This window comes from Alexandromys fortis, unplaced genomic scaffold, assembly GCF_014885135.2.
Source record: "Alexandromys fortis isolate MF-2015 unplaced genomic scaffold, M_Fortis_MF-2015_v1.1 scaffold_4, whole genome shotgun sequence".
Taxonomy (NCBI): domain Eukaryota; kingdom Metazoa; phylum Chordata; class Mammalia; order Rodentia; family Cricetidae; genus Alexandromys; species Alexandromys fortis.
In genome coordinates, this window is record NW_026067944.1 from 11473514 (window position 1) to 11499583 (window position 26070).

Here is a 26070-nt window from a genome sequence, read left to right on the forward strand (position 1 = left end):
CCAGCATAGCCTTGGATGGATGATGGATATAGCCTAGGCATCCAGATTTCCAGAGAGCCTGAGGAATGGACTTCGTCCTCACTTAAGATGCTGGAAAATGCAAATGGAGAAGACACTGCTGGTCACAGTTGGGAGTCTGCCCAGAGAAGGTGAAAAACTGTTTCCAGAACTCAGTGCTTATCTAAAAAGTAATTGCTATTTCTGTCCATGACTTATTTTTTAATAGCCAAAAAGTATAATTTTCAACACTAAAATTTAAACATCACTAGATATTTCCTTCCAGTGATAAATTCTAATTAAATTTAGGAATAAAGCATTCAATCAGAAAGAAATATTAAAAGATGTAACGGCATCTTATCTTACATCTACCGTGTGGAAGATTTGTTCTTGTTCAATATACCCCCGTGACCAGAGAAAGCAGAGCCTATGGCAACTATTCCCTTCTGTTTAAAGTAAACCACTCCACACAAAATTGTGAGCCAAGTGTTATAAATCTCTGTAATGTGTTGAATAGTATCTGTTTCTCATGGGTGTATTTGAGCACTTGGCAACCAGGTGGTGATGGTAGCTATGAAGGTTATATAGCCTGTAGTAGAGGAGCCTTGGGCTTTGAGGTTTTATAGCCCCACACTACCTGCTCTGTTGAATGCATGGGGATGACGATGTGAATAGCCAAGTCCATGTCCAGAATGCCATGCTTTCCCTGACTTTCTAAGACTTCACAATCATGACAGCTTTCCTTGTGGAACAAAACCTCTCTACTCCCAGCTACCAGACAAGTAATTGTCAACTTGTCTATATATGCCAAAATTGAAGGAAAAGATCCCATAGCTCTGCTTTGATTTTCTAAATGCTCTGTATTTTTAAAAATGTTTTTCATATTAGGTATTATGCATTTAAACTCAAAACAGCAACTAATCAGGAAATTGATCATTTAGCAGGTAAAACATCTAGTAATTTGAAACAAGGTAAAACAAAGGAAAGATATAGTAAATTGAAGGTGGGGATTTGGAAAGAAAAAAGAATCTGGGGAGGTGACTTCTCTGTAACTTTCTTTCAGAAGTCTGTGCACTTGAAGCTCCTTGTTTATATTTTGAACTTCGTTTATTTTTTGTTTTAAGTTTCTGCATTGAAGAGGGCAGAGATTGGACAAGGAATCCACAATGTAACTTTCAGGAATGAATTAAGTGAGAAGGAACAAATAAATAAGCCCAGTTCATTACAGGTTTTGTTGGGTGATTATGTATGTGTATCCAATATCGTGGGCAATTTGTATTTATGTTGACAACACAAATTTTGAGCACACCTTGTTACACTATATTGGTAAATCTTGCTGGTTCTGTTAGTTTAATTTTTCCGGTTCAGTCTTTTGTTTATGAGGTATTTGAATCATTTATGCTTTGAGATATACCAGAGATCACATGTCCCATTAAAATTTAAATCAAATGGGGTACTCATTTAAGAACTGCTTTTCTTTATTGCTAGAAATCCCCTAAGGAATTAAAAGAAGAGCAGGGAAAAAAACAGCTTTGTGACAAGGGCAGGTGTTCCTTAGTTCAAAAGTTTGAAGACTCCTGTTATTCTGTATGTCTCTAGGATACACACACACACACACACACACACACACACACACACACACACACAAAAGATGAAGAAAAATCAGGGACAAACAAAACATAAATTGGCAGAATCTTAGTATTTAAAAAAGTATTTTCTACAAAGAATTCCCATTTTGGCAAAAAGAAAAAAAAGGTCTTCATAAAAGTGATAAAATACATGTTTAGATGAAGAAAATATTTATTATACAACTGCTTTGTGCTCCAAACATATTTTAAGTTGGGAAGTATTTTACAAGAAATGCCACAAGTAACTCAGTGGAAACTTCTTCACAATAAAACTGTCAGTTAAAACACAAGAAATGTCACATTATTTCTAAACTAATGACTAAAGAGTTCTAATTTCCTTTTCTATTTTTTAGTATCTAAGATCTTACCATGTACCTGCCAGGGTAGGTCTTGAAGTCAGTTAACACAGGAAAAAATCTTTCTGCCTTGGGTTCCTGATGGTGGGACTATATTATATATAGATTCTTTGTTGCTATTACATCGTGTCTGCTAGTACTTTACAGCATCATGGCACAGGCGCACGTGTGTGTGTGTGTGTGTGTGTGTGTTCTTGCACATATAATGGAGAACAAGTAGAAGTCGGGGTAAAACATTCTCTCCTTCCACCATGTGGGGCTCAGGAATTAAACTTATTTAGTCTTGGGAAAAGTGCATTTATCAACTGGGCTGTCTATATGGCCCCATTCTGTTTTACTTTATATGTTAAATGTTTGTATATGGTTACCTCATAATCATTAAATATCTACTTTTCTTTTTTTTTTTATAATTCTAGGCAGTCTTTAATTGCTGTCAGTGCTATTACCCTGGTTACATAAAGGAGTACATAAAGAATTAATAGTGCAGTTGTAGTATTTGTATTTTATGCTGGTAGTATAACTATTATACAGACGTAGCACCTAATTCTGTCTGAATCCTGAGGAGTTACTGAATGAGGTAATATGGCTGTCATTCCTCCAACTGGTTAAGAAAATATAATATTTGCATGATAGCCTGGCATCACCAGCTTGGGGGATGATCCAGACCATATCTGAGGAGGTCTGTCTTCTCTTTCTCTGCTAACAGTCGACATGTTCTCACTGAGGCCAATCTGTGTGTGAAGTTTAAGCTTTTCAATTTATATTTATTTTTAACCACAAAGCGTATTTTACGAGGATTATAAAAACTACAAAATGCACATTAATGTAATTAATAGTAACTTCACTGTTTAAAGCCATATTCTAGTGTCATTAAATACAGTAAAAACCTATAAAGGCACTCAGTGACGAATAGGACTTTCTTAAACAGTACAGAGTACTTGAACAATTTTTGCAAATTATAGTGTGTGTGTGTGTACAATCATGCATATAAAATATGTGTTTACACAATCTATACCACAAGTAGAATTTAAAGAACAACCTTGGGCCTCTGTTAGTGCCATCTACTTGGTTTGACAAAAGGCCTTACTTTCTCTTCTCTAACGCCAAGTTAGCTGGCATGCTAGCTTCCAGGGATTCTTTTGTTTCCCTCTTTCTCCATATAGGAGTTCTGGGATTACAGATTCTTGTATTACGGCATGTAGATTCTATCTGGATTCTGGGAATCCAAACTTGGTCTCCATTCTTGCAGAGTAAGCACTCTGAATTACAAAACTGTCTCCAGTCTCCACCTTTCTTTCCCCATCAAATTTGCTTAAAAACAAAAACAACAAAGCACCATAAATTTATTTCTCAAGGCATTTTGTTTCCCATTTATTCATTTATTTTAAATTTAATGCTGTCAATGAAATTTAATTTCAAATGAGCCCTCAAATTCATTAAGCATGCTTCACTCTAATTTCAACATGGCTTTCTTGAACTCCCCGATTCCAAACTGTATGGATAAAGGAAGCTAAAAATGCAACTGCCTTCTAATTCAGCTTGCTGCCTACCTTGTCTGTTTACCTTGTCACTGTGTGCAGTTCATATTCACATATAAAAAAACTTTGAAGGCTGAACCCGCAAAGAGCAAATTTGGTTTCTCATGTGTGCACACTTGAGTGTGTGTGTGTGTGTGTGTGTATAAATGGTGTGGATAGGAATACCATAAAACCCCATTAAATTTGTTCTGGTGTTCTATATATGTTGGTTTCCCATAGATATTACCCAACAGATACATATGACAAGTTAATGGATAAATAAAAGTAAAAAAAAAAAAACTAAAACAAGGAAGGAAAACTGACTACTTTCTTATACATAAAATCTAAGGTTGCCTTAATAGAACTATTCAGTATCTATTACTGTATATGAAAAGGTAATATTTACTCCTGATAATACTGACTACACAAATGTCATAATATATTATACAACAGAAACTGGGAAAAGATCGATGATTTTTAACAAATAGTCATTACCTGTTCTTCATATGTAGGTTACTAGAACTAAGCTGGCTTAGATACTACTAAAAATAGGTATCTCCTTCATGATCAATTTTGGGCTCAACCTCCTATGTCTGGTAAAAAACTAAGCTTAAAGAAGAAAAACTATCATGACTGCTCCTCCTTAAGACTTAAAATACCATATGGAAGAGGAGGTAAAAGGGCTTTGTTGAAGCCCATTAAGTAAGGGTATCTCCCTTTGGTAAATGGGGGTATTTTATTGATTTATTCATTTAATTTTTAGATGTATTTACTTATTTATGTCTCGTGTACATTTACATGTATGAGGGTGCATAAATGTGCACCACATTCACACAGCTGACTACATAGATTAGAAGAGAACATGGTCAAGTTACAGAGAGTCGTGAGCTGTGTTATATGGGTTCTGGGAACAGAACCAAAGCAAGATCAGTAAGGGCTGTCAATGCTGATCAATATTTCCTGCTCTCAGTATTTATTATTATTATTATTATTATTATTATTATTATTATTATTATTATTATTATTATTATTTTAACCTAGTCAGTGCATGACTATTTAAATACCTTCTCTGGCTCTGGATAAGCAGAAGACATTCTAGCCTGCCTCAGATAATATACTATCACAAAGATCTGCTACCACAAATGAGCTTGTCAGTCACCTAGACAGGCAAATACTGCTCAGGAAAGCTGTCTGTCACAGTCACTTTGATATACCCGAACACTCACTAAAAGACAGGCAGAAAATTTTGTCTTTCAAAAGATATGAACGCATACCCCACAATCCACTCCCTGGATTTAGTGACTCTCAGATCCTCCCTGCTAAGCCTGGGCACTGTCTCAGTCAGAACACAAAGAAGATGAAACCTCGTGCTTTCCCTGATACTGGCCAACATTCTAAGCTCTTTTGCCTGAAATTCTAGCACTCTTGCTCTCTCCGCCTATCCTCCTCTCCCAGGCAGCTGCATAAGAACTGGTTGAGCCTGACTGCACCCTTGAACTCTATTTCTGAAGGCATGCCCTTTTGTCTCTCTGATCCATCTCTCCGCTCCTGGATGCTGCTGAGGTCCTCAGTTCACTTGTTCTTTTGTTCTTTTCTCTCAAACTCCAAATTGCCCTGAAGTTTCCTTTTAAGTCCACTGTCAAATAGATCTTCAAGACTATGAGCCAGCAAGAGTCCCTGTTCCCAGATACAATCTGACACCATAAAATATAAATGGATTAAGCACCTTAAAGCAATTCTTATACTTATCAATGGACCCTTTAAAATATTCTTAATACACCTATACAGAATTAAACCACCATTCAGGACCTATAACTAATAATATTAAAAATAGTAAATTTATGTAACAGTTGAGTATAGTTACATGTTTGGTAACACTGCATTTTATATATGCACCAAATCATTTCACCCCCGCCCCACAATAAAATCCAAACCTGTACAGAATAAAGATTCCTTGTGCCTATTCAAAAATGTAAACATTTAAAAGACTGGATTAGAACCAGATCGTTTTACCCTCTAATCTATTCAGTCATTAGACACACATTTCTGGCTAATCTACAAATTGAGCTAAGTATAATTACTGCATCATCTTCTCAAGTTAACCACTATGAGAAGGAACAAGGTCCAGCTGCGGTCACTCCCAGTTATCCACCATTACACATGTCCCTTCACCTCACAGAGCAGCGACAACAGCAGCTGCAGTTGGAATGAGGCGCAATTTAGTATTCACCTAACCTTGTCCCCAGATTTCTTTCGCACTAAGATTAGACAAAAAAAAAAAGTAGGAAAAAGAAAAATTAAAAAAAAATGAGTGACACATTTCATTTTATTAAGTTACATGGCAGTTCTCTTATGCTTGATAATATATATTTTTGAAACCCTAAATTAGAAAGGCTGTATCCAGAAACAATTAAAAATCAAATCAGCCAAATAAGTATTTTCTAGGACTCTACAGATGGAGCTGAATGATGCGATAAGCAGAACGCATACCTAAGTGTTCAAGAATGACAGAGTCATTTCATTTGGCTTTTAATATTTAATAAGAATACAGTTTGACCATTCACTTTCCCTGCCACAGCTCCTCCCAGATCCTCTCACATTCCTACCCACTCAACTCCATGTATTTTTCTTCTCTCAAACAACCAAAAAAAAGAGAAACAAAACCATATGAAAAAGCATGCAAACATTTAAGTAAAAATGACTGTTTTCTTACTTTTAAAGAAATCTCTACCAGTGTAAAAGTAAAAACAAAATTAAAAAAATGAAAACAACTAAAATATGAACAATTATAATAGTCTTGTATTTACTATAATTTCTATAACTATCCCCATTTAAAAATTAATTTCCCAAATGTTTTACAGTATACTATGCTATGACAGTTAGTAGGGAAATATTAAAATTTTACAAATAATCTTACTAATTATAAAATTTAAAGTTATTAAAGGTATGACTTATTTAAAAGCAGAGGAATACCATACTTAGATACGACAGCATGATAGACTGATTTTTTTAAAGGATGCATTAAAGTTAGGAGCTATCTGTTTCAAGAAATGAATTAGAATTAATTAAAATTAGAGCAGTGCTCTAGGCCCGATATAAAAGAACAGCTTGAAAGTTACATTGGCTATCACAGATGTGGTCAGTTCATCAGCCCCATAGAAAGACAGAAATTAGAAGCAACTGCAGTTGTTTCTTTTGTTATTCTTGACAATTTTGTGAAAAGAGTTTCCCAACAGAACAAATGTTGTCTGTCTTAGGTTGAATACAATGTGTGAAAATGAGTGTTTTGGAAATATTACGATTGACAATTTTGGTAGATGAACAAATGCCCCAGCTCCACAGACATTGCCCTACTCTGAGAAACATGAAACAGGGAAGTGGTCAACCTTAGGAACGGTCTGGAGCCTATGTTCAAAACAGAGAAAATATTGAAGAAGCGGAGATTCCATGTAAGAACTCTCAGACAGAAACCTAACACTTGGAAGCAGTGTTTGTGGAAACAGAAATCAGGCTCCTGGACATGTTTTATAGTTCGATCTGTTCTTCTTTAGCTAACAAGTCCAGCTCTCCTAAAACCCAAACACTCAGATGTTTGCTGTAGAGCAGATGATATAGAAAGATGTCAGTTAATTTCCTTGTCTTAGTAGTCAGGATTCTTCAGGTAAGAACCATCTACTCATTCGCTGCTTTCAAAACTGAGTATTCTGCTCTTCACAATGTCCCTCAGCCATGACGTTCACACTTGTGACACAGTATCTGGTATGCAACTACTTCAGAGAAAACTCCAATGATCTGCTTATTAGATTGGTGTATGACAACTACAATTTTACTATGCTCATTATTAAAATTCTATAATAACATCAGAATGAAAACATTTAAAAAAATTTTAGGATTAAAAATATTTCAGCATTCTTATTGACAAAAATAATGAATAAAATTAAAGTTTATATTTTTTAATCTGAAAGATCAAACTAAAATATCCGTCATTTATATTACATAGCATTTTAAGAACAGAAGCATTTTCTGTTTAACTCACGCTCACCCATGAAATTGAGATATCCTTCTCCACCAAGCCCATGAGTAATGAGCCGAATCATCTTGTGAAGCTGTATTCCTCGATCAATAACCGGAGTGAAAGGAGCCAGAACACTCATGTTCGTGTACATCTCAGCATCCATCAGCCAAAATGCTAGCGTCTTATCACCAACCAGTGCCTACGGAAACAATTCACAGAGATAAGACGAACATGGCTACTAAGGTTGAACATTATAGCTAACAGCAAGCAGTGTAGCACTAGGTAATAAGGAGAGCAATCCATAAAGGACAGGTGTTTGAACCCATAATTTCTAGTGGTTACTTTTTTTTTTTTTTTTTTTTTTGCTGAAAGGTAGCTGGTAAATGGGAATGATGTGGTCTTTAAGACAATGTTTACTTTTCAAAAAAGATTGATAAGAATCAATTAGAAAACTGAATTGTCTACGATGGAGTTTTAGATTTTCTAAAACGCTTCCTATAATGGTAAGAATATTACATGACCCAAAAAATTATATACCATGATTCCATTGCTTTTGAAACAATGGGGAAAATTTAAAATATACATATGTATATGTATGTGAAATAGTAAAGTAGATACATTGCAAAGAGCCTTTCGTCCCCTTATGAGATAAAAATTCAAGCTTGCATTGTTTCTATTTAGTTCATTTAATCTGAAAATTAACAATTGATGATTAGGACAGTTGGCTCATTAGTGCTCTAGGCAGCAGAAAAGGGGTTTCTGACAATGTGCACTGATGAAGACTAGAAACAGTAACTAACGAAAGCACTCATCACGGACAGATCAGGAGTAGGTAGTGAAATGTGTGTTCTGAGGTAGTGCACAATCTCGGTATGCTGAAACTGCCACTTCGGAAGTCTTTAAAATTATAAACCTATTATACCACTAGGCTATTTTAATGAGAATGACTCCTTTGAAGTATGAGCCAATTCTATAGCACATATTCCTAAATGATTTGCCTTTTCTACTTATATGCTTATGTATACCTGTTTGCTTTCATAATCTCGAATTCTGTTTAAAAATTACTTTGCCAGGAGTTGGTGGTGTACACCTTTAATACAAGCACTCGGGAGGCAGAGGCAGGCGGATATCTGTGAGTTCGAGGCCAACCTGATCTATAAGAGCTAGTTCCAGGATAGGCTCCAAAAGCTACAGAGAAACCCTGTCTTGAAGAAACAAAAAGCAAATAAACAACAACAACAACAACAAAAAGTATTTTGATGGCTTTAGTTTAGGTTCACATGGGAAGATTATTTCAAAGTCTAGTAGCCCTCTAAAATACATCCCACTGGATGATAGGTACTTAATAATTAAGGTTAAGAATTTATCTAAAAATTCTATAATACCTTTTACCATGTATTATATGTGTTTAAACTTATTGATTGTAAAAGAGGTGTTTAGATGTCTTTTTAACCAAGTTGAAAAATAAGAGAACATTTTCTTCTGTAACGAATGAGGCAATTTTTTCACTGTTGACATTCCTGACAATTTTTCATCCATAAAAGAATGAAATAATTCTCAGTAAATCTACAGTTCTTTATAAATAGGGTAAAAAGTTGCAAAATAAATTTATTAGCTTTCATTTTCAATTTTTCAATCTACCCATATGTTATTTTATTTCATTTATTCAAACAAATATATGTGTTGTCAATTTACAATGTGCTGTGATTTCTCTCTCTCTCTCTCTATATATATATATCCATTTATAAATAAAGCAATAATTTATGCATGCATTTTAATTTTCACTGAGGTTTTTTTTGTTGTTGTTTAGTTGTTGTTGTTGCTGCTGTTGTTGCTATGAGATAGGATTTCTGTGTATAGTGCTGCTTGTTCTTGAACTCACTCTGCATACCAGACTGGCCTCAAACTTAGATTCATCTGCCTTCCAAGAGTTGGGACTACAGGCATTTGCGACCACATGTAGCCATGTTCACTATTTCAATTTCATCCTTCCTGAGAGCTTCCCCCTCCTAGCACCCTGCTGTCTACCCTTTAAACCACTTATTTTTTCTAGCCTGTGTTTTTATAGGTATGTACCTGATCTGCTGTATAGATCATATATATTAAAACTTAATTGGATAAGAAAGTCATCCCCAATTTGGTAGTTGCAAATTTAGTATAGGTCTGCTTTGAAGTGCAACGAAGTTCTACTTAAGGTTCAAAATAGTAAATATTCTAGGTGAATAACTTGGGATAAGTACCTATATATGCCACATGGCAGAAAAACAATAAAAATAAAAGAAATCATGAATTTGAGCAAGCAAAGTGGTTTTCAAGTTTACTGTATACACAGACACAAGAAAAAGGTAGAGTGTAAGTCAGGGCTTTGCCCATGGCCTGTGTATCTGCACATTCCTAACAATGGAAAAATGAAAAGCCATTATTAGTATAGCATGCCCATTAATACTACAATAACAAATACATTTATTCTCTTAATATAGGCATTCCTAAGAATTTCAAAATATTTATTGCCTTCACTTATTACTCATAAAATGGAATTTTTATAATTTTGATGCACATGAAAGTTAGCTAGGCACAGTCAGGCCTGCCTTTAATTCCAGCACTTGGGAGGCAGAGGCAGGTGGATCTCTGTAAGTTTCAGGACAGCTTGATGAACACAGCAAGTCCTAAGACATCAAGTTCAACATAGAATAACCCTTCCACACATACACAAAAGGAATTAAATTAGCTTTAAACTGCTAAATGGTGCCTCCCTTCCTGATATACTATATTTATTGAGTGGTGTAGGAGTAGTCCCAGTACTCAAATGTAGGAGTGAAAAATGAATGGGAACCCTCTTTTCCCCTGCCTTAATGCTGGATGAGAAGGCAGAGCACAAGACAGCTAAGTTTTCCTTCCTGAATTACAGCTTCATAGAGAATGTGATATTTGGGCCAAGTCTGAGGGGGAGTCTCTCTGGTGAAGTAGGTGGAGGTTAAAGTATAAAACTTGAAAGCAGAAGTCTTGAGAGAAACAGGTAGAATTTTACAGTAATGAATAGAAGACTTAGAGCTGGGGAAGGGATGAAACTGGTCCTGCATGAGTGGCTTTGAATGGCAAGCTTCAGCCAACAGAACTGGCTTGACAAGTTGATGCTCTTTGGAAAATAGCTCAGGCTGCACCAGAGCGGATAGACTAACTTGGGACAAGTGCAGCTTGGGTGATCCATTTCAGCAGAAGACTTCTGTGACCAAGGGGGAAAATTTAAAAGGAGAAAAGTGTATGTAGATACCTACATGGCGCTGTCAGCACACTAGATTAAAATCACTGTTCTTATGGCTAAAGAAACCATTAACCCTGGCAACTTAATGTGAAGCACTGTACTGCAACTCAGAAGAATAATTTATAGACTATGAAAGAACTTTGACATGCTTTTCAAACGTGCATTCCTGTATGTTTACACATACATTAATGTTACAATATCTGTACTTAATTATAACAGTTTGCATTTAGAGATGTAACAGAACACAAAGATTAAGTGGAAGTTAAATATTGACAAAGGAAAAAAATGATTTTATTCATATTCCTTTACCTGATCATGGCTCTCTGCATAAGCAACACACTTTTCAAGGTAGCGTCGATTTGTGAGAGTGTACACTATATTGCCCATATTCCAATCTTCATCCTTAAATTCTTTAAGTAACTACACACAAGAGAAAAAAAAAACTTCTGATTAATGCACATTTTCTTTCTTAAAACCTCAATCTGACAGCATACATATTATTCTAAACTATTATATATGTATATATATATATGTATATGTGTGTGTGTAGTGATGATAACATTTCTGTGGTTTTATTAAATGTAAAAAAATGTATGTTATTTTCAAATAACATAAACATTCAAGAGCATTAAAGCAAATGGCAATGGTGGTAGGCATTTATCTACCCATAAGATATTAACAAGGTTAATGCTAGGTTTCATTAATGTTTCTGCTGTACATATTTCACTTACATCATTCTATAAAGTTCAATACAGTATACATAAATAGAAGGGTATGTCATGCATGTTGGTGTGCAGGTGACTGGTTTTTTTATGTATATGTTTTAAATTATTCTTTGAGAGCTCTGCCACTTTTTGATTACCTAGAATAACGGGATCATCATGATTGGCACTTAACTTGGTTTCTCTTCCCTGTCATTTCACACTAGGTCTTCCTGTAAGTTTCAGACACTAGAGATATGCTTGCTACATTTTTAGACTGGAATAAAAATGTGTTAGCAGGAAGCGTATAAACAATGATAATTAAAACAATTATTTCAGAGTGAAAATGCTAATTATAAAATAATTATTATCTTAATAGATCATACTGATTTTCTTTCTACTTCATTTTCTTTGGTCTGACTTTTGCCCTTTAACCCTGCTGTGATGCCGCTGACCTAAGACCTCCGATGTCATCCCTTAGGTCAGTAATTGCTCTTTCTTAGTTAAATACTTTCTGTGCATGACACCACTGACCCTCATCCCTCACATGAAGTGTTTCCTCCTAGCATCTACCACTGTGTATTAATGTTTTATCTCTTCCCAGAACTATGGATATCATTCAAATTACTTTCCTGTGACCCTACTCAATATGAGGTTGCTTGAGTTTATGATCTAAATGCAGTTTCCCTATTATTCTATATATTTTTTTTCTGCTTGGGTTAATTCTCTGTTCAAAGTCTTGAGAAAACTTGCTTGTAGGCAAAATTACAAGATGGTCCTATGGTTCCTGTTCTCTCCTATTCTTATATTTGTATTACCTGGAGTGTTTTACAATCTCCAAATATGATAATGTGATGGATGCAATCTAACGATGAGATAATAACTGAGCAATGCAGCAAGATTCTAAATCTGAGTCAAGTTGCCATTTCAATAGAAAACTAAAAATTTTAGATACCAGAAAAACACAGCTGAAATGTCAATAGTCATTGCTAGGGATCAAGGAGTGGCTGAGAGTCAGAATAAAATGGACATATACAAAGACAGTAAGAATATTCTGTGCCTTACCTAGATCAATGTTGGTCTATTATTTATGGTGTTGTACAAGTTTACAACTTAACAGCATTGAAAAACTGGTCCTTTACATGTTGTACCAAAATATATAACTTTATAATACAAAAGTGTAGAAGGAGCTGTGGGCTGCTTCCCACTGCCCAGCTCCCAACCACCAGCTAGCTTTACCCAAAATAACAACACACAAATTGTATTCATTTAAACACTGCCTGGCCTGTTAGTTCTAGCCTCTTATTGGCTAACACTCACATCTTGATTAACCCATTTCTAATAATCTGTGTAGCCCCACGAGATGGTAGCTTACTGGGAAAGATTCAGGATGTCTGACCTGGTGGCTGGCTCCATTTCGTCTGGCTTCACTGCCTTTCTTCCCAGCATTCTGTTCTGTCTACTCCACCTACCTAATTTTCTGTCCTATCAATGGGCCAAGGCAATCTCTTTATTAGCCAATGAAAATAACACATAGACAGAAGGCCCATCTACATCACAAAAGCATACGTATAATCCATGTCTATGTTACACAAAAATATTAGGTAGGATGAGCAGAGAAGTTCCAAATGCATACATCCCTTTATTTAATGAATAGTGAAGGAATTCAGGAAAATGCATACATTGCCTTTACGTGATAGCTTTAGTCTTCTAAATCTGATGAGGCAAAATCAAACCAGAAAACAAGGACTATTCCATTTTTTTATAAATATTTCTCATGGGAACAGTTAAAATATAAGAGCATTCTAATCAACAAAGTGTAAAAGAACACAAAAGGAATATTTCAAATAATTTAGTGCAACAAAATAATGACTATAATCTAGCATTCATGTCTATCCATATCTTTTGAGTAGATGAATAGAGAAAGCCGCACATATTTAGACTAGACTCTTAATTTGGTTTAATATATTCTATGGTTTCAGTGCTATTTGGAGACAATTTATTTTAGAAGAAATGTAAACTATTTTCTTTATTTTACATTTTTTTTGCCTGTAGCATATATCTATGTATGACATGTATGTAGTGTGGAAAGATGCCAGAAGGGGATGATGGAATAACTGGGACTGGAGTTACAGTCATCTGTGAGTCACAAAATGGATATATGAAATCATACCAGGTCCTTCAATAGAGCAAGAAATGCTCTCAGGGGCTGAACTCTTTGCCCAGGGTCTAGTTATGGTTTTAATTATGTAGCTCATAAAAACAGACCAGAATCACTGTATCCAAAGGTTTAAGAATATTTAACCATCTAGATTTATAAAGTAAAGCCACAAATAGGTGATGCAGAAACATTTTTAAGTAGATGCAAAATAGAAAATGGTACATGCCCTTAAAGGGTTTCTGAATTTAAAATGATTGTATCTTAGGCACTAGATGATAATCTCTCCACTTCTATGACACACAGCCTCCTATTGTAGAGAAAGTACTAAAAGGTTTAATGGACTAAATTTAAAGATTTGGAAGGGAAAAAAAGAACACCATCAACATATAAGAAGATTATATTCCACTGTGAGCTATGATTGACTAGATAATAGTTGACTAGGTTGATCTATATTTTTGATAAATTCTTGAACATACACGAAGTACAGTGAAGAATTTTAACAACAGATTAAAAAGTAGGATGTGGCACTTAAGCAAAAATGATTTATACATAAAAGACTATAAGTGATAAGAAATTTGGACTGATAACCTTATGTCAAAGGAAGAAATGTGAGAAGTTATACACTGTTTATATAGTAACAGACTAAATACATCTTTAAATGTACTAAACCAGACCAATCGCATAGCCTAAACAGACCTTATAAAATACATGTTTGTGGACCTGCTAATGTTTAAAGAATCATTATTAAAAGAAAAGAAGAAGTCAACTTGATATAGCCTCACTATAAGAGCTAAGCTTTGTAGAACCTGCCTAGAAAGACAGAAAGTATAGCAAGTGATGATGACAGTAATATCAGTCATAGGTCCTATGAGTTTTCCAACATTAAACACTTCTGTCACTATGGTCTCTTAAAAATAGTTCATGTATATGTAAGGACTCATCAAGAAGTTATGATTTTTCATACAGATATGTTCTTATATTTATTCAGAATATGACTTTAGGCATATCTTCTCAAAGTCTGTTTTTCAAATTTAAGGCATTAGATTTTGGTCCTTTATGAAAACTCATATGAATTTACAAACACACACACACACACACGATGTAGGGGAGGGAAGAGGGGTGGAGAGAATAAAGCAAGGATTAGAGGGAATTATTATTATTAGAATGAATAAAACTGCATTAAGAAGAAATATGTTCCCACCCTCTATGATTACTGTGTCCTACTCTTTGAGAATTAGGAAGGATTTGTTGAATAAAGGCATCGGTCAACCTAGGTTTGCTGTGTGAAAAACCACACTCTGAAGGAAGTACAAGTAATTAATTTCTACTTCACTTGTACTTCACTAGATGCCTTTGGATAGTAATAAATGTTTGGAGGACATTTGATGTATTTAAATACATAGAACAACAGTTTCACAGGTATGTATTATAGGACAAAACTCTACTCAACACTTGATTCATATCACTTTTTCCTGACTTGATCATAGAAATTTGAGAACTTGGCTACACTTTTTAAAATTCTGAGAAGCATCTTGTAAAAAAGCACAAGAACGACACACCTACAGAAGAACTAATATTTCATTTATATCTGAAACTAATAATCATGATTACTAAATAAATTGAACAGATTAATTCATATAAGATACATGGGGAATGAAAATAACATGGGATCTTACTTGAATCCATTTATCTGGAATTGCCATGGCTAATCTGTAGTCAAAACCACCTCCTCCCTGGGAAGTAGGAGAGCAGAGAGCTGGCATCCCTGATACATCCTAAAACAAAGGACATTACAAATATCAGTTCATATTATTCAAACTAATTTTCTGACAGCAAAATCTAGAGCAACAAATGAAGTTAAGGAAAAAATGCATATAGTTCTGGGTATTTTAATCCATAATTGTAAAAACAAATACAATTGTTAATTCACATCCTAGTCATTTTTCTAATGTTTTCACACTAGGACAACTTTCACTCCAAAAGGCTTTTATCCCTTTCATTAGTATCACCTTGAGAATAAAAAATAGTAAAAGTATTTCCAAAATATTGTTCAATCTTAGAGGTTAAAAAAAACAATTTACCTACCATGTTTAACAAAAACAAAAACGTACATACCATATCTCTGCACTATTTCTCTCTCTCTATAGCCCTGTGAGTACTAGCTCCTTGTGAAATGGAAAACACAGTGAATACATTAACAGCAAAGAAATAAGGTGTCTTCACTTTAGTAGGTCATACTGGAAAGGGTCACTGAGATCAGCCACTGGGTGTTTTCATTAGCAGATATAGAAGCAAAGGCTCACTGAGGTGAAGGAATCTTGAGACAGAGAGAAAGGCTTATTAATGGTGGAGTCATGGCTCAGACATCAGACATCACCTGTTGACAGAGTGTGTTCTCCTGTCATGATACCCTTGAAATACTGAGAAGTAAATATTAATCAAATAGACAACTGAGCTGAAAAATTGGGCAAAAGAATATGGATGTAACAGAAGATATTTTTGTAATAACAACAGCAAAATACAAGCACAATACTATCATTCCAACTCCACAATGAATTTCAAACAAACCATTTTCTTCTGTTTAGTTTCTATGGCCAGTTTTATTGACTCGTAATTACCTTTTCATTATACTATGTGTTTTCAAATGGAATTTCTCCATTTCTAATTCCGTTTTACAATAACAACTAATATCTCATGAGAGAGTTTGTTTGTACTTTTGTCCTGTTTAATATAGAATACTAGAAATATGAAAATTTTTAGCTAAACATTCACTTAAGACATCAGACTTTACACATTTGCTCTACAACTTACTACCCAGGATTCTATTGCCCTACTTCTTGTTTGCAAGATACATAATGGAAGGAGTTACTTTTGTTAGCTAATGTGACCAAAGGAAGACTATAAAGAGGATACTCAATAAATATGTTCTGAGTACTAGGAGATACAATATAAATAAGGTATATTTATCTGATTTATCTACATGCATAAATGAAGACATAAACAAAGATACCTTCACTTACCATGAAATGGCAATATACACCAGCCCAACGGACATAGGCAGTGGAGGCAGAGCCTTACACCTCTCCACCAGTGTCCCCCTCAATCATTTACACTGTATATATTTGGTCTCCTTTAAAGTATATACTCTTTATGCTTGCGACAACTTTTTCAACATGTGTCATAGTTCAAATTCTTCTATGGAGAGTCTCACAAAAGGGCATTGCACTCTGTAATCAGAGGTAGCTAAAATGCTACTGCTTTGATAACCTCATCTGTAATACTACACACAGAAAGCCTGAGGAAAAAAAATGTTGACTTCTCTAGACTCAAAACTGATTTACTTTCTTATGGTAGAACAACAAAAACAAATACATGATACATTGGGATACAACCACTGGGAACAAAAATGCTTAGTCATCATACTTAATTTCCTCACAGTTCTTTAATGCGCATTATGGAAACAGAATGAATAATCAGGAAGATCTATTAAAGGTATACTTAGCAAAACAGAAGTCATATGTTCACATAGGTAGGTATACAGTTCAATTTGCTGTTACAAAATGGGCTGAAAATCTATAAAATATCAGGCTTCTATTAGAGGCCAGAATTAAAGACAAAATACTTTGCAAAGACTTCCATTGTGATCAAATGGTCAGGAATGATTACTGGTGGCTAGGATTTAAGTTCAAGGCAACTTTGTTTGAGAAAAAAGCTATATAGTCTGTATTAAATATATCTTTCTAAAAATAAAGTTGAAGAAAAATAGATATCAAATTTGTCACAATCCGTAAGTCAGAATTATAGGAAGCTATCTCATTAGTCTATGGGTTATTCCAAGTTTCTTTTTCTTTTTCTTTTTTTTTTGTCAAAAGGAGGTGCAAGTGGCCTCCCTTTTGAATGTAAAAGAAAAAAAGAAAGAATATATATAAAGGTAATATATACCAACTATGAAACATGTGTGAAAACATGATAAAGCATATAAGAAAGATTGTGGGTTCTGAATTTAAATAAATTTGGTTCTTTAAAATCTAGAATACTTCTGGCTACTGATCAAGAAGATAACTTATAAAAATATTTACATTAATGAACTAACTTTGTACAATGGTGAAGAGTTTCTTTAAAACAGTTTTGTTATAGTTGTAATTAGTAATAAATTCATATTTCTACTATATAAATTTGTATAAAATTCCATCACATTCATTTTACCAATTTTTTGAAAAAGTTCATGAAGTGATTCTGCATTTCAAAGAGCCTCCCACTAGACAGAGAAGTCATGTATTGAAATTGAAGCAGTTTTCAATTTGAGTAGAATAAATTGAAAGCACATCTTGCTTTTTAAAAAAAAAATCTCAAACCAAGTAACATAAAGTAGGCTAAAGTCTGAGAGTTTCATTGGTAGAAACAGTGATAATCAGACAAGAGCTCCCTAGATGATGAAACCATTTTACTTGAAATGAGAGGAAAGATCAATGTAAAAATCTTCACTTTCATGTATTAAATAATTGCTACTTTTAATCACTACTCACTTTTCATTGCAATGTCATTAATTGTTTGTAATAATTTGCCACATATATTATCTCTGCTTTGGGTTGTCACAAATATAATTGTCAAAATAATTTTTGATGTTTGACAGATAAATTAAAATAGGTTTTTAAGAAGTAAAATTAAACACAAAATATTTGCTGTTAAAAGCAATTCAGAACAAAGTAGACATAGCTAACAGTTCTGAGAACAGGTAGTGAAGTTGATACAATGAATCATTACTGGGTGTATTGTAGTTTTGGACTTGTGCATTAATTCTACATAAGAATTTATTTCAGTATTAACTTTTGAAAATATTCCCAAATGGCATTTAAAGGGCAAAAGGAAGGTCTGACAGAAATAAAACTGTTTTCTAACTATAGTCTAACAATAGAGTTACATGAACTACCTAGAGACTATTGTTTCTGAGAAATGACAGACAGAAAAAGTGTATAAAAATAATAAATTCAGTAAGAAGGGAATTCAATCCAATAAATGGAATTCCAACAGGACAAGGGTAAAGCTTAATCATGACTCTTCTTAAACACAAGGTTAGTATCTTAAAGGCTTACAACTATACTTAAAAATTATTAAAATTCTAAGTTCAATATTAATAATAATTCTTTCTTAGAAGACTCATAAAACTGCACAAAAGGGGTTGGTATTAAATCTAAATTAGCAGAAGCATTTAACAAACTTCTTAATTTATCATATTTATCACCCAGGAGGGAATTGTCAATTATGGATATACCAAATTATATCATTACAGCACAGCTTTGGGACAGTTAATCATGAACTTTTAATAATCATGAATAACTAGTGAACATTTGACAGCCTGAGAGCCATAATGGAAACAAGAAAGGTAATCGCATCAGAACACAAAATGCTTCAGAGAAGTGTGCAGGCAGTGATCCATGGCACCTCTAATGATTAAGCCAGGAAATAAATAAACAAATAAATAAGTAAATGAATGAATGAATGAACAGAACTGACAGAGGCACATTAGTCCTCAATTCTTTTCATCACTGAAGGTCTCAGGAAGAAGGAACTGTCCACTAATTAGGACACTTTACTTCCTAAACACTGACATGTTCTTTCTAACAACAGAACAGTGACAAGCAATTAGTGTAAATTATTCCCAACTAGGAAAAGAGTGAATTCCAAATAATGTGTCATCCTTACAAGAGGGCTGGACCATCGTCAGTGCACAATGCCATTTTTGCAATTATTGATGACATGAGTTTAGTTATTCAAATACTGTATGCTACCAAAATATTCTGTATTAAAGGGGTGAGGTGTACAACATTACACAACCTTACCTCTGCTATGGTAATAGATTCTGGATACAATGTGTGAGCCAAATGATTTGCCAACATGAGATAAATCAAAGCATCTTCGTCAACATGTAGTCCAAAATATTCATTATAGTCACCTGAAAACCCTTGACCTGATTAAAAGGGGGAAAAAAGGAATATGGTGTATAAATAAGCAAATCTGAAGTCTATGAAAACATATCTCAGATTGTGAGGAATACGCTACTGTAAGGGAGCATCAGGAAGTTACCACTTGAAAATGCACTAACTCAATACTGCTTTCCAATACTCAGATATCAGAAAATCCTACAAATCAACTTCTGTTTGAAAGAAACAAAACAAAGAACAATTTAAAGATGTAATTTAATTCTAACTAAACTTTATAGCAGTGAAATAAGTAATGTAACTGAAAACGCATGCTGAAAGTCAAAATTCCAATCCATTCCTACCATATCAGAAAAAAAGAAAAATAATGATCCCTGAAAGAACCAGGCATGGATAGAGGAGGGGATTAAGGAGGGCCTAACACTCACTACTGGGTCTGGACTGATTGAGGTAGGACTCTAAGTGTGGACCCACCAAGACAGGCTCAAGCTGAGAGTCTCAATCTTCTAGTCAAACAGAGGGCTCTGAAGAAGTAAATGGGTCACAAACAAAGCTGAGTCATGAAACGTGGAGAGAAGAGGGTAGTTGGTAGCAATGGAAAAAAGATAAGAGAATTGGGAAAGAAGCTTAATCAGATTCCATTATAGATACATATCAAAGAACATATTTAGTTAATTAAAAAGAGTCATAGAAAGGGAGGAGCAATGTTATGAGCAAAGGGGCCAAGACCATGATGGGGAAACCCACAGAAACAGCTGACAGGAGTTACCGAGACTGACAACTGGGGACCTGCATAAGACTGAACTAGGCCTACTGAATGTTGGCGACAGTAGTGTGGTTTGGGCAATTGTGGGATCGCTAGCAGTCAAACCAGTATTTATCCCTAGTGCATAAACTGACAATTTGGGGCCCAGTCCCTATGGAGGGATACCTTGCTCAGTCTAGATACAAGGTAAAAGGCCTTGGTTCTGCCTCAAAGTGATATGACAGACATTGTTGACTCCCCATAGGAGGCCTTACCCTCAGAGAGGTTGTGGGGGATGGGAAGGCTGAGGGATGGATGGGACTTAGAAAGAACAGGAATTTTTATGGTTCAAAAATAATAGAAAAGAATAATTAATGCCAATGTTAGGTTCTAGTTGACCCTCTGAGCTAAAACAGAGTAAATATTAAAAGCACTTTGAAACTGAGAACTATTATTTCCATTAAAATAGCTGTGATTTGTCCAATACAGAGTTGCAGTGATGATGAATAAATTATCACCAAACCTTCTACTGCCTCTTCCAACTGCCTTTTTTTGTTACTCCAAGTATGTCTAGAATGATTAAATCATTCACTGTGTTCTTTTGATAACTTAGTCCTATTTACAAAAAAAAAAAAACAATATTTAATACCAGTCTTTCCCACAATTCCATTTCCCTAAGCATTTTCTTTTGACCCTTGTTTTGTCATGTCCATTTGGTGTCTTGTGGCATTAAAGGATAAGTTAATATGTAATTATAAAAGGTCATGCCTCGTGTTCTTTCACATATAAGCCTCAATAATAATTATCTGTCAATTTTCTCAGTCTACCAACATCAGCCATCTTTCATTTACAATATGGAATGGACACCTTAAGTCACTCAGATAAACTTTTAAAAATAATTTTTTATTTTATTGGTATTGCCAGGGTATCATGAAGATAATCAGATGAGGGCAGAAAGCAATGTCATGTGGTAGACTCTTTCTATCTAACCTTACTGATACAATCATTAGGCTTGCACAGCACATTTTTGTGATGGCTTGCTGAGCCATCTTGCTGGTCCAAGATAATACTTACATATTCATTATCCCAGCACATTAATCACATATATGCTATGTGCTGTTAGTGGAACATATATGTGAATTAAGGACAGGGGGTGGGGTAGCATAAAAATATCCCAGAATTTACCTTTAATTAAATTCTATAACAGCAATATAGAACAGATAAACACACTGATCATCCTGTTTGTCTTTATCTCCTCACAGACAAAGACAGCTTCTGTCTAACCTTGAGGACACACAGAGGTGAGGGCAGATGTGTGACATTACGATTTCCTTTCCACAAGCAGTGGCCATGTCATGATTCAGAGGGAGCAGTAATGCTCTTCCTCTTCAGCCTCCTCCTTAGAAGAGAGACTGGTCAAGACTGATTGTCTACCCAGCGCTCCTCAGCTTTATTTTCAGGTTGGTGGTATGGACCCACACAGTTTCTACTATTTTTATTTTGTGGAAAATAGAATTTTTACACACTGCATTCTGATTAGGCTATCCATTCTCCCAACTCCTTTGAGATCACCCTCACCTCACCTCCTATCCAGATTCATACCCTTTCTTTGTCACCTTGAAAACAAACAGGCATCAAAAGAATAATAATAAAACAAAAACTAATGTATTAGAATAGGACAAAGCAAATGAACAGAAGAAAAAAAGAGCAAAGGAAAATCACAAGAAACTCATATAGACACAGACACAGATACAAATTCACCATACACAAACTCCTTATAGGGTCATCACCATGGTCAACAGAACTTGACCAAAATATATTTAGATAGAATAAAATAAAGACTGGGTATGGAGGCCCATAATTGAAATTCCATCACTCTGGTGGAAGCTTGAGAGAGAATTAGAAGTTTGATGTCAGTATAGCCTAACCAGCAAGACTCACAATAAAACACAAAATGAAAGAAGACCAATTATCTCTATGTCATGTGTTGGGGAAATTCAAATTCTGAGTATAATTTTGTGCAACTTTCAGAATGATGGCTTGATCAATTTTTCAATTTAATTTAAATTAAGTAAATGATACACATATTTTTCTATATGCATAATGTACAAAATACTCAAATTAATCATTTTATATTGTTTAAATGCTTAATATATTCTTTATATATAAATATATCAATGTGCTAGGGTAAATGATTCTTTACATTTATTTTTTTAAGTCATACATTAAGGTTTCATTATTCCTAAGAAGACATAGAAATGGAAATGTACACAAAAAGGAGTAAACAACAGACACTGACAGTAAAAAACTGTCAGTGATGGCCACAGCATTTTCTATAGGAGAAGCCCAATCCTGGCTACAACTTGACAATGCAAAGTAAACTCATCCTTTACATCTATAAAATATCAGGTACCTACCCATCCCATGATGATGATAAAGCATGGATGTAACACCATCAAAACGGAACCCATCAAAGCAGTATTCTTCCAACCACCATCTTATGTTTGACAGGAGGAATCTTAAAACTTCCCAGCTAAAATATTAGAGAAAAACAAAGTTAAGTATAATGCAAACAGTGTTTTCCTTAGTTGTCACATATCACTTTTTTAGAGTATGGGCTAGAATTACTTCTCTGTCTAAAGAAGCATGATAATCAAGAAACATATACAAATGGTAGATAACATCCACTATGATTTATATAATGAAGCTCATTCTAAAAGGAAAACATTAATTTCCATTAGCCACAGAATCATTCAAAATCTGAGAATAAATAAAAAAGAAAGGAAGAATTATAAAGAAGCCGCCTATGCTGTCTTGTCCTGTGTTCTACCCTTGTCAACCAGATAGTCAAGTACAGATAATATAACTAAATAATGCTATTTATAATTGAATTTTAATCAAGATTGTTCATTGACTACATCATAGTAATGTGAGGAGGTAATTTTCTCTATTAAGAACTTTTTAAAGTATAAAATAGAGAAGTGGCTTCAATGATTATCTTTTTAAAATACTTGACTGAAACTTCGAGCAACTATAATTCCATAGAAGAAATAAATGATAGAAGACTTCCTTAGATGGTAAAAAAAAATTACATTTACTAGACTGCTCTTGTATAGCAGCAAAAATAAAAGCCTAATCACAAAATCCCCCTCATATTTCATAAAGTATAGCACTCAGAGTCCCACATCCATCAAAACAGAAGGAAAAAAGAACTGTATTACTCAATTAAAAACACCATGTGAAGCAAGCTTATTTCGGACAATTGAAAAGAGGGCAATGTCAATTAGTATTTTCTTCAGATGCACAGCTATGGTTGAATTCTCTATCTTATTTACAACTGTAGTTTTAAGACTTTAATACCTCATTTAGCTTAATGACAAAGCTGTAATAGTGTATACAAGTCCTTAACACAGCTCAAATGTATGTATTTTTAAACCTCCTTCATATTAAAGAACAATCTGACATAAGCAGAGATGAAGTCTTCATCATCAACTCGAGAAGTATAATTTTTACCTCTGAGGGAAGATGAATGCTATTGCTAATATCTACTTGAAATAAGCTACCTTGAACTTTAAAACTTAGTGAATGCTTGAAAAATAAATGGAAGGAAAAACTCAGAAACATAAGCAATGAAACCAGAAAGGAATCCTGGAAGTTCAAGATGCTTAGCTAAGATATTTAAAAGGTGTATTTCAGTTGTATTTTATTAATACATGTTCATTTATTTTGTGAGTATGGAAACATGTGCAAGCTTGGAGTGTGTAAAACAAAGTGGGTGTCAGATATGAATATGAAGTAGAATTCTTATTGTTGTTTTTTTTATTGAGACCGTGTAGTAGTTTGAATGAGAATGGCCTCCATAGGATCAATTTGAATGCTTGGCCTCAGTTGGTCTAAAAGTTTAGGAAGGACTAATGAGTGGCCTTCCAGGGAAGCTGTGTCATTGGAGCAAGGTTTGTGATTTCAAAACCCAAATCTATCCTAGTTAACTCTATCTGTCACCTGCTTGTGATAAAGATGTGTGATGTTTGCCTGCCTCCCCTGTTGGTCATAGACCATAGCACTCTAGAACTTGAGCCCCAATTTAAATGCTTTCTTTTATAAGTTGCCTTGGCCATGGTGTTGTGTCACAGCAATTGAAAAGTACCTAAAACATAGAGAACATCACACTGAACATGGAAGTTACAACCTAGCCAGCAAGCCACAGGGATTCCAAACTGTACCTACCTTGCAATGGGAGTGCAGATAGATTTTATCAATATTTACCTGAGTGTTAGGGTTGAACACAGGCCCACATGCTTACTCAGCAAATACATTATTGCCTAAACCATCTCTCTAGCACCTTAACCATCATTTAAGAAAGATGGAGGTGGGTGGTCCTCGGACTTCGCACAGGTCAGGGAACCCTGATTTCTCTTTGGGCTGATGAGGAGGGGGACTGGATCGGGAAAGGGGGACTTGATTGGGAGAAGGGGGAGGGAAATGGGAGGCAGTGGCGGGGAGGAGGCAGAAATATTTAATAAATAAATAAATTTTAAAAAATAAATAAATATAATGATTATCAAAAAAATAAATAAACCACTTTGTTGGAAAAAAGACATTCATACTTTAAAATTATAACTCAACACAGAGACATGTTACAATTGTACAGCAATCAAATTATTTTATATAGTTGTATAGTGACTTCTTGATATACATTTTTTATGCTTTCTTTAACTTAGTAAACTTTAGTTTAGAAATATTTTAGATTTAGAGCAAAACTAGAATGGACTCTTGCAGAGATTGCCTCTCTTTACCCACATATGTCATAGTAGGTTTAAAAGAAGATTCAATTCTATATGAAAATTTCAAAAGATCGGAATAGGTTACAGTTTTACATGTCATTAATAACTTGAAAACATGTTTTTCAATATCATGCATACTTTTTCAATAATGGTACATAGTTATACATACACTTATTTGGTAACAAGATTTGTTTATGTGTGTTTGTGTGTGTCTGAGTGTGTGTGTCATGAACACAAAGGCTAGTAAATGACTTTAGATCTCCCATAACTGGAGCCTTTGTAAGATATCAGGCTTGCTATGTGGGATGCAGATGCTGGTCATCATGATTGTAGAGCACTCTGAGCCATGTCTCCAGCCCACATGATTTCTCTGAAAAATAAGCTAAGTGTATATTTATATAAAATATAAACTAAAAACCTCCTTAGGGTAGAAAGAATATTTGTCTCAAAGACAAATACATAAAAGGCATAAACAAGACAGTATGAACTGTCCTTAGGCCTTATCTGGAATTCAGAATTCCTTATTTGTCTGGGAGTACAGAGTATTTCATATATTTTTTAAAAAGTTTAATTCATGCAGACATAGCAAATGTCTTCTAGATCTTCCTAGTTTTTGAAACTGAACTTTTCTTATGCTAAATATTTCTATATCTTTACATGATTGGTTTATACTAATGAACATGAATTTCACATAATAGAAATGCCACAAACTGAATAATTTCTAGGTAAAAACTGCATTCTAACTTCTGTGAAAATAAAATGAGTAATTGATCATGAAATATCATATTTCAGAGACAAAAAGAGGAGGGAAGTGATATGAATTCATTCGTTGAAAATAAGGCATTTCTCTATGTCATGTTTTTAACTAAGAGTAGACGTACTAAAAAGTAACCCACTAATTCTTATTACTACAATACTTCATCTATTATTCTTTTGGCCAAGAAAAGCAATAAAATTCTTTTTTA

General features: G+C 34.4%; 1 protein-coding gene across 1 annotated transcript in view; it reads right to left on the reverse strand.

Moving 5' to 3' along the window:
- Positions 1–26070, reverse strand: part of Gbe1 (1,4-alpha-glucan branching enzyme 1) — a 233890-nt gene that overhangs the window by 53015 nt on the left and 154805 nt on the right. The window contains exons 8-12 of the mRNA XM_050148944.1: positions 22739–22854; positions 19478–19605; positions 15314–15412; positions 11085–11195; positions 7541–7712 (exon numbers count right to left, since the gene is read on the reverse strand). Of these exons, the coding sequence (XP_050004901.1) occupies positions 7541–7712; positions 11085–11195; positions 15314–15412; positions 19478–19605; positions 22739–22854 (626 nt within the window). The remainder of the gene's footprint in view (positions 1–7540; positions 7713–11084; positions 11196–15313; positions 15413–19477; positions 19606–22738; positions 22855–26070) is intronic.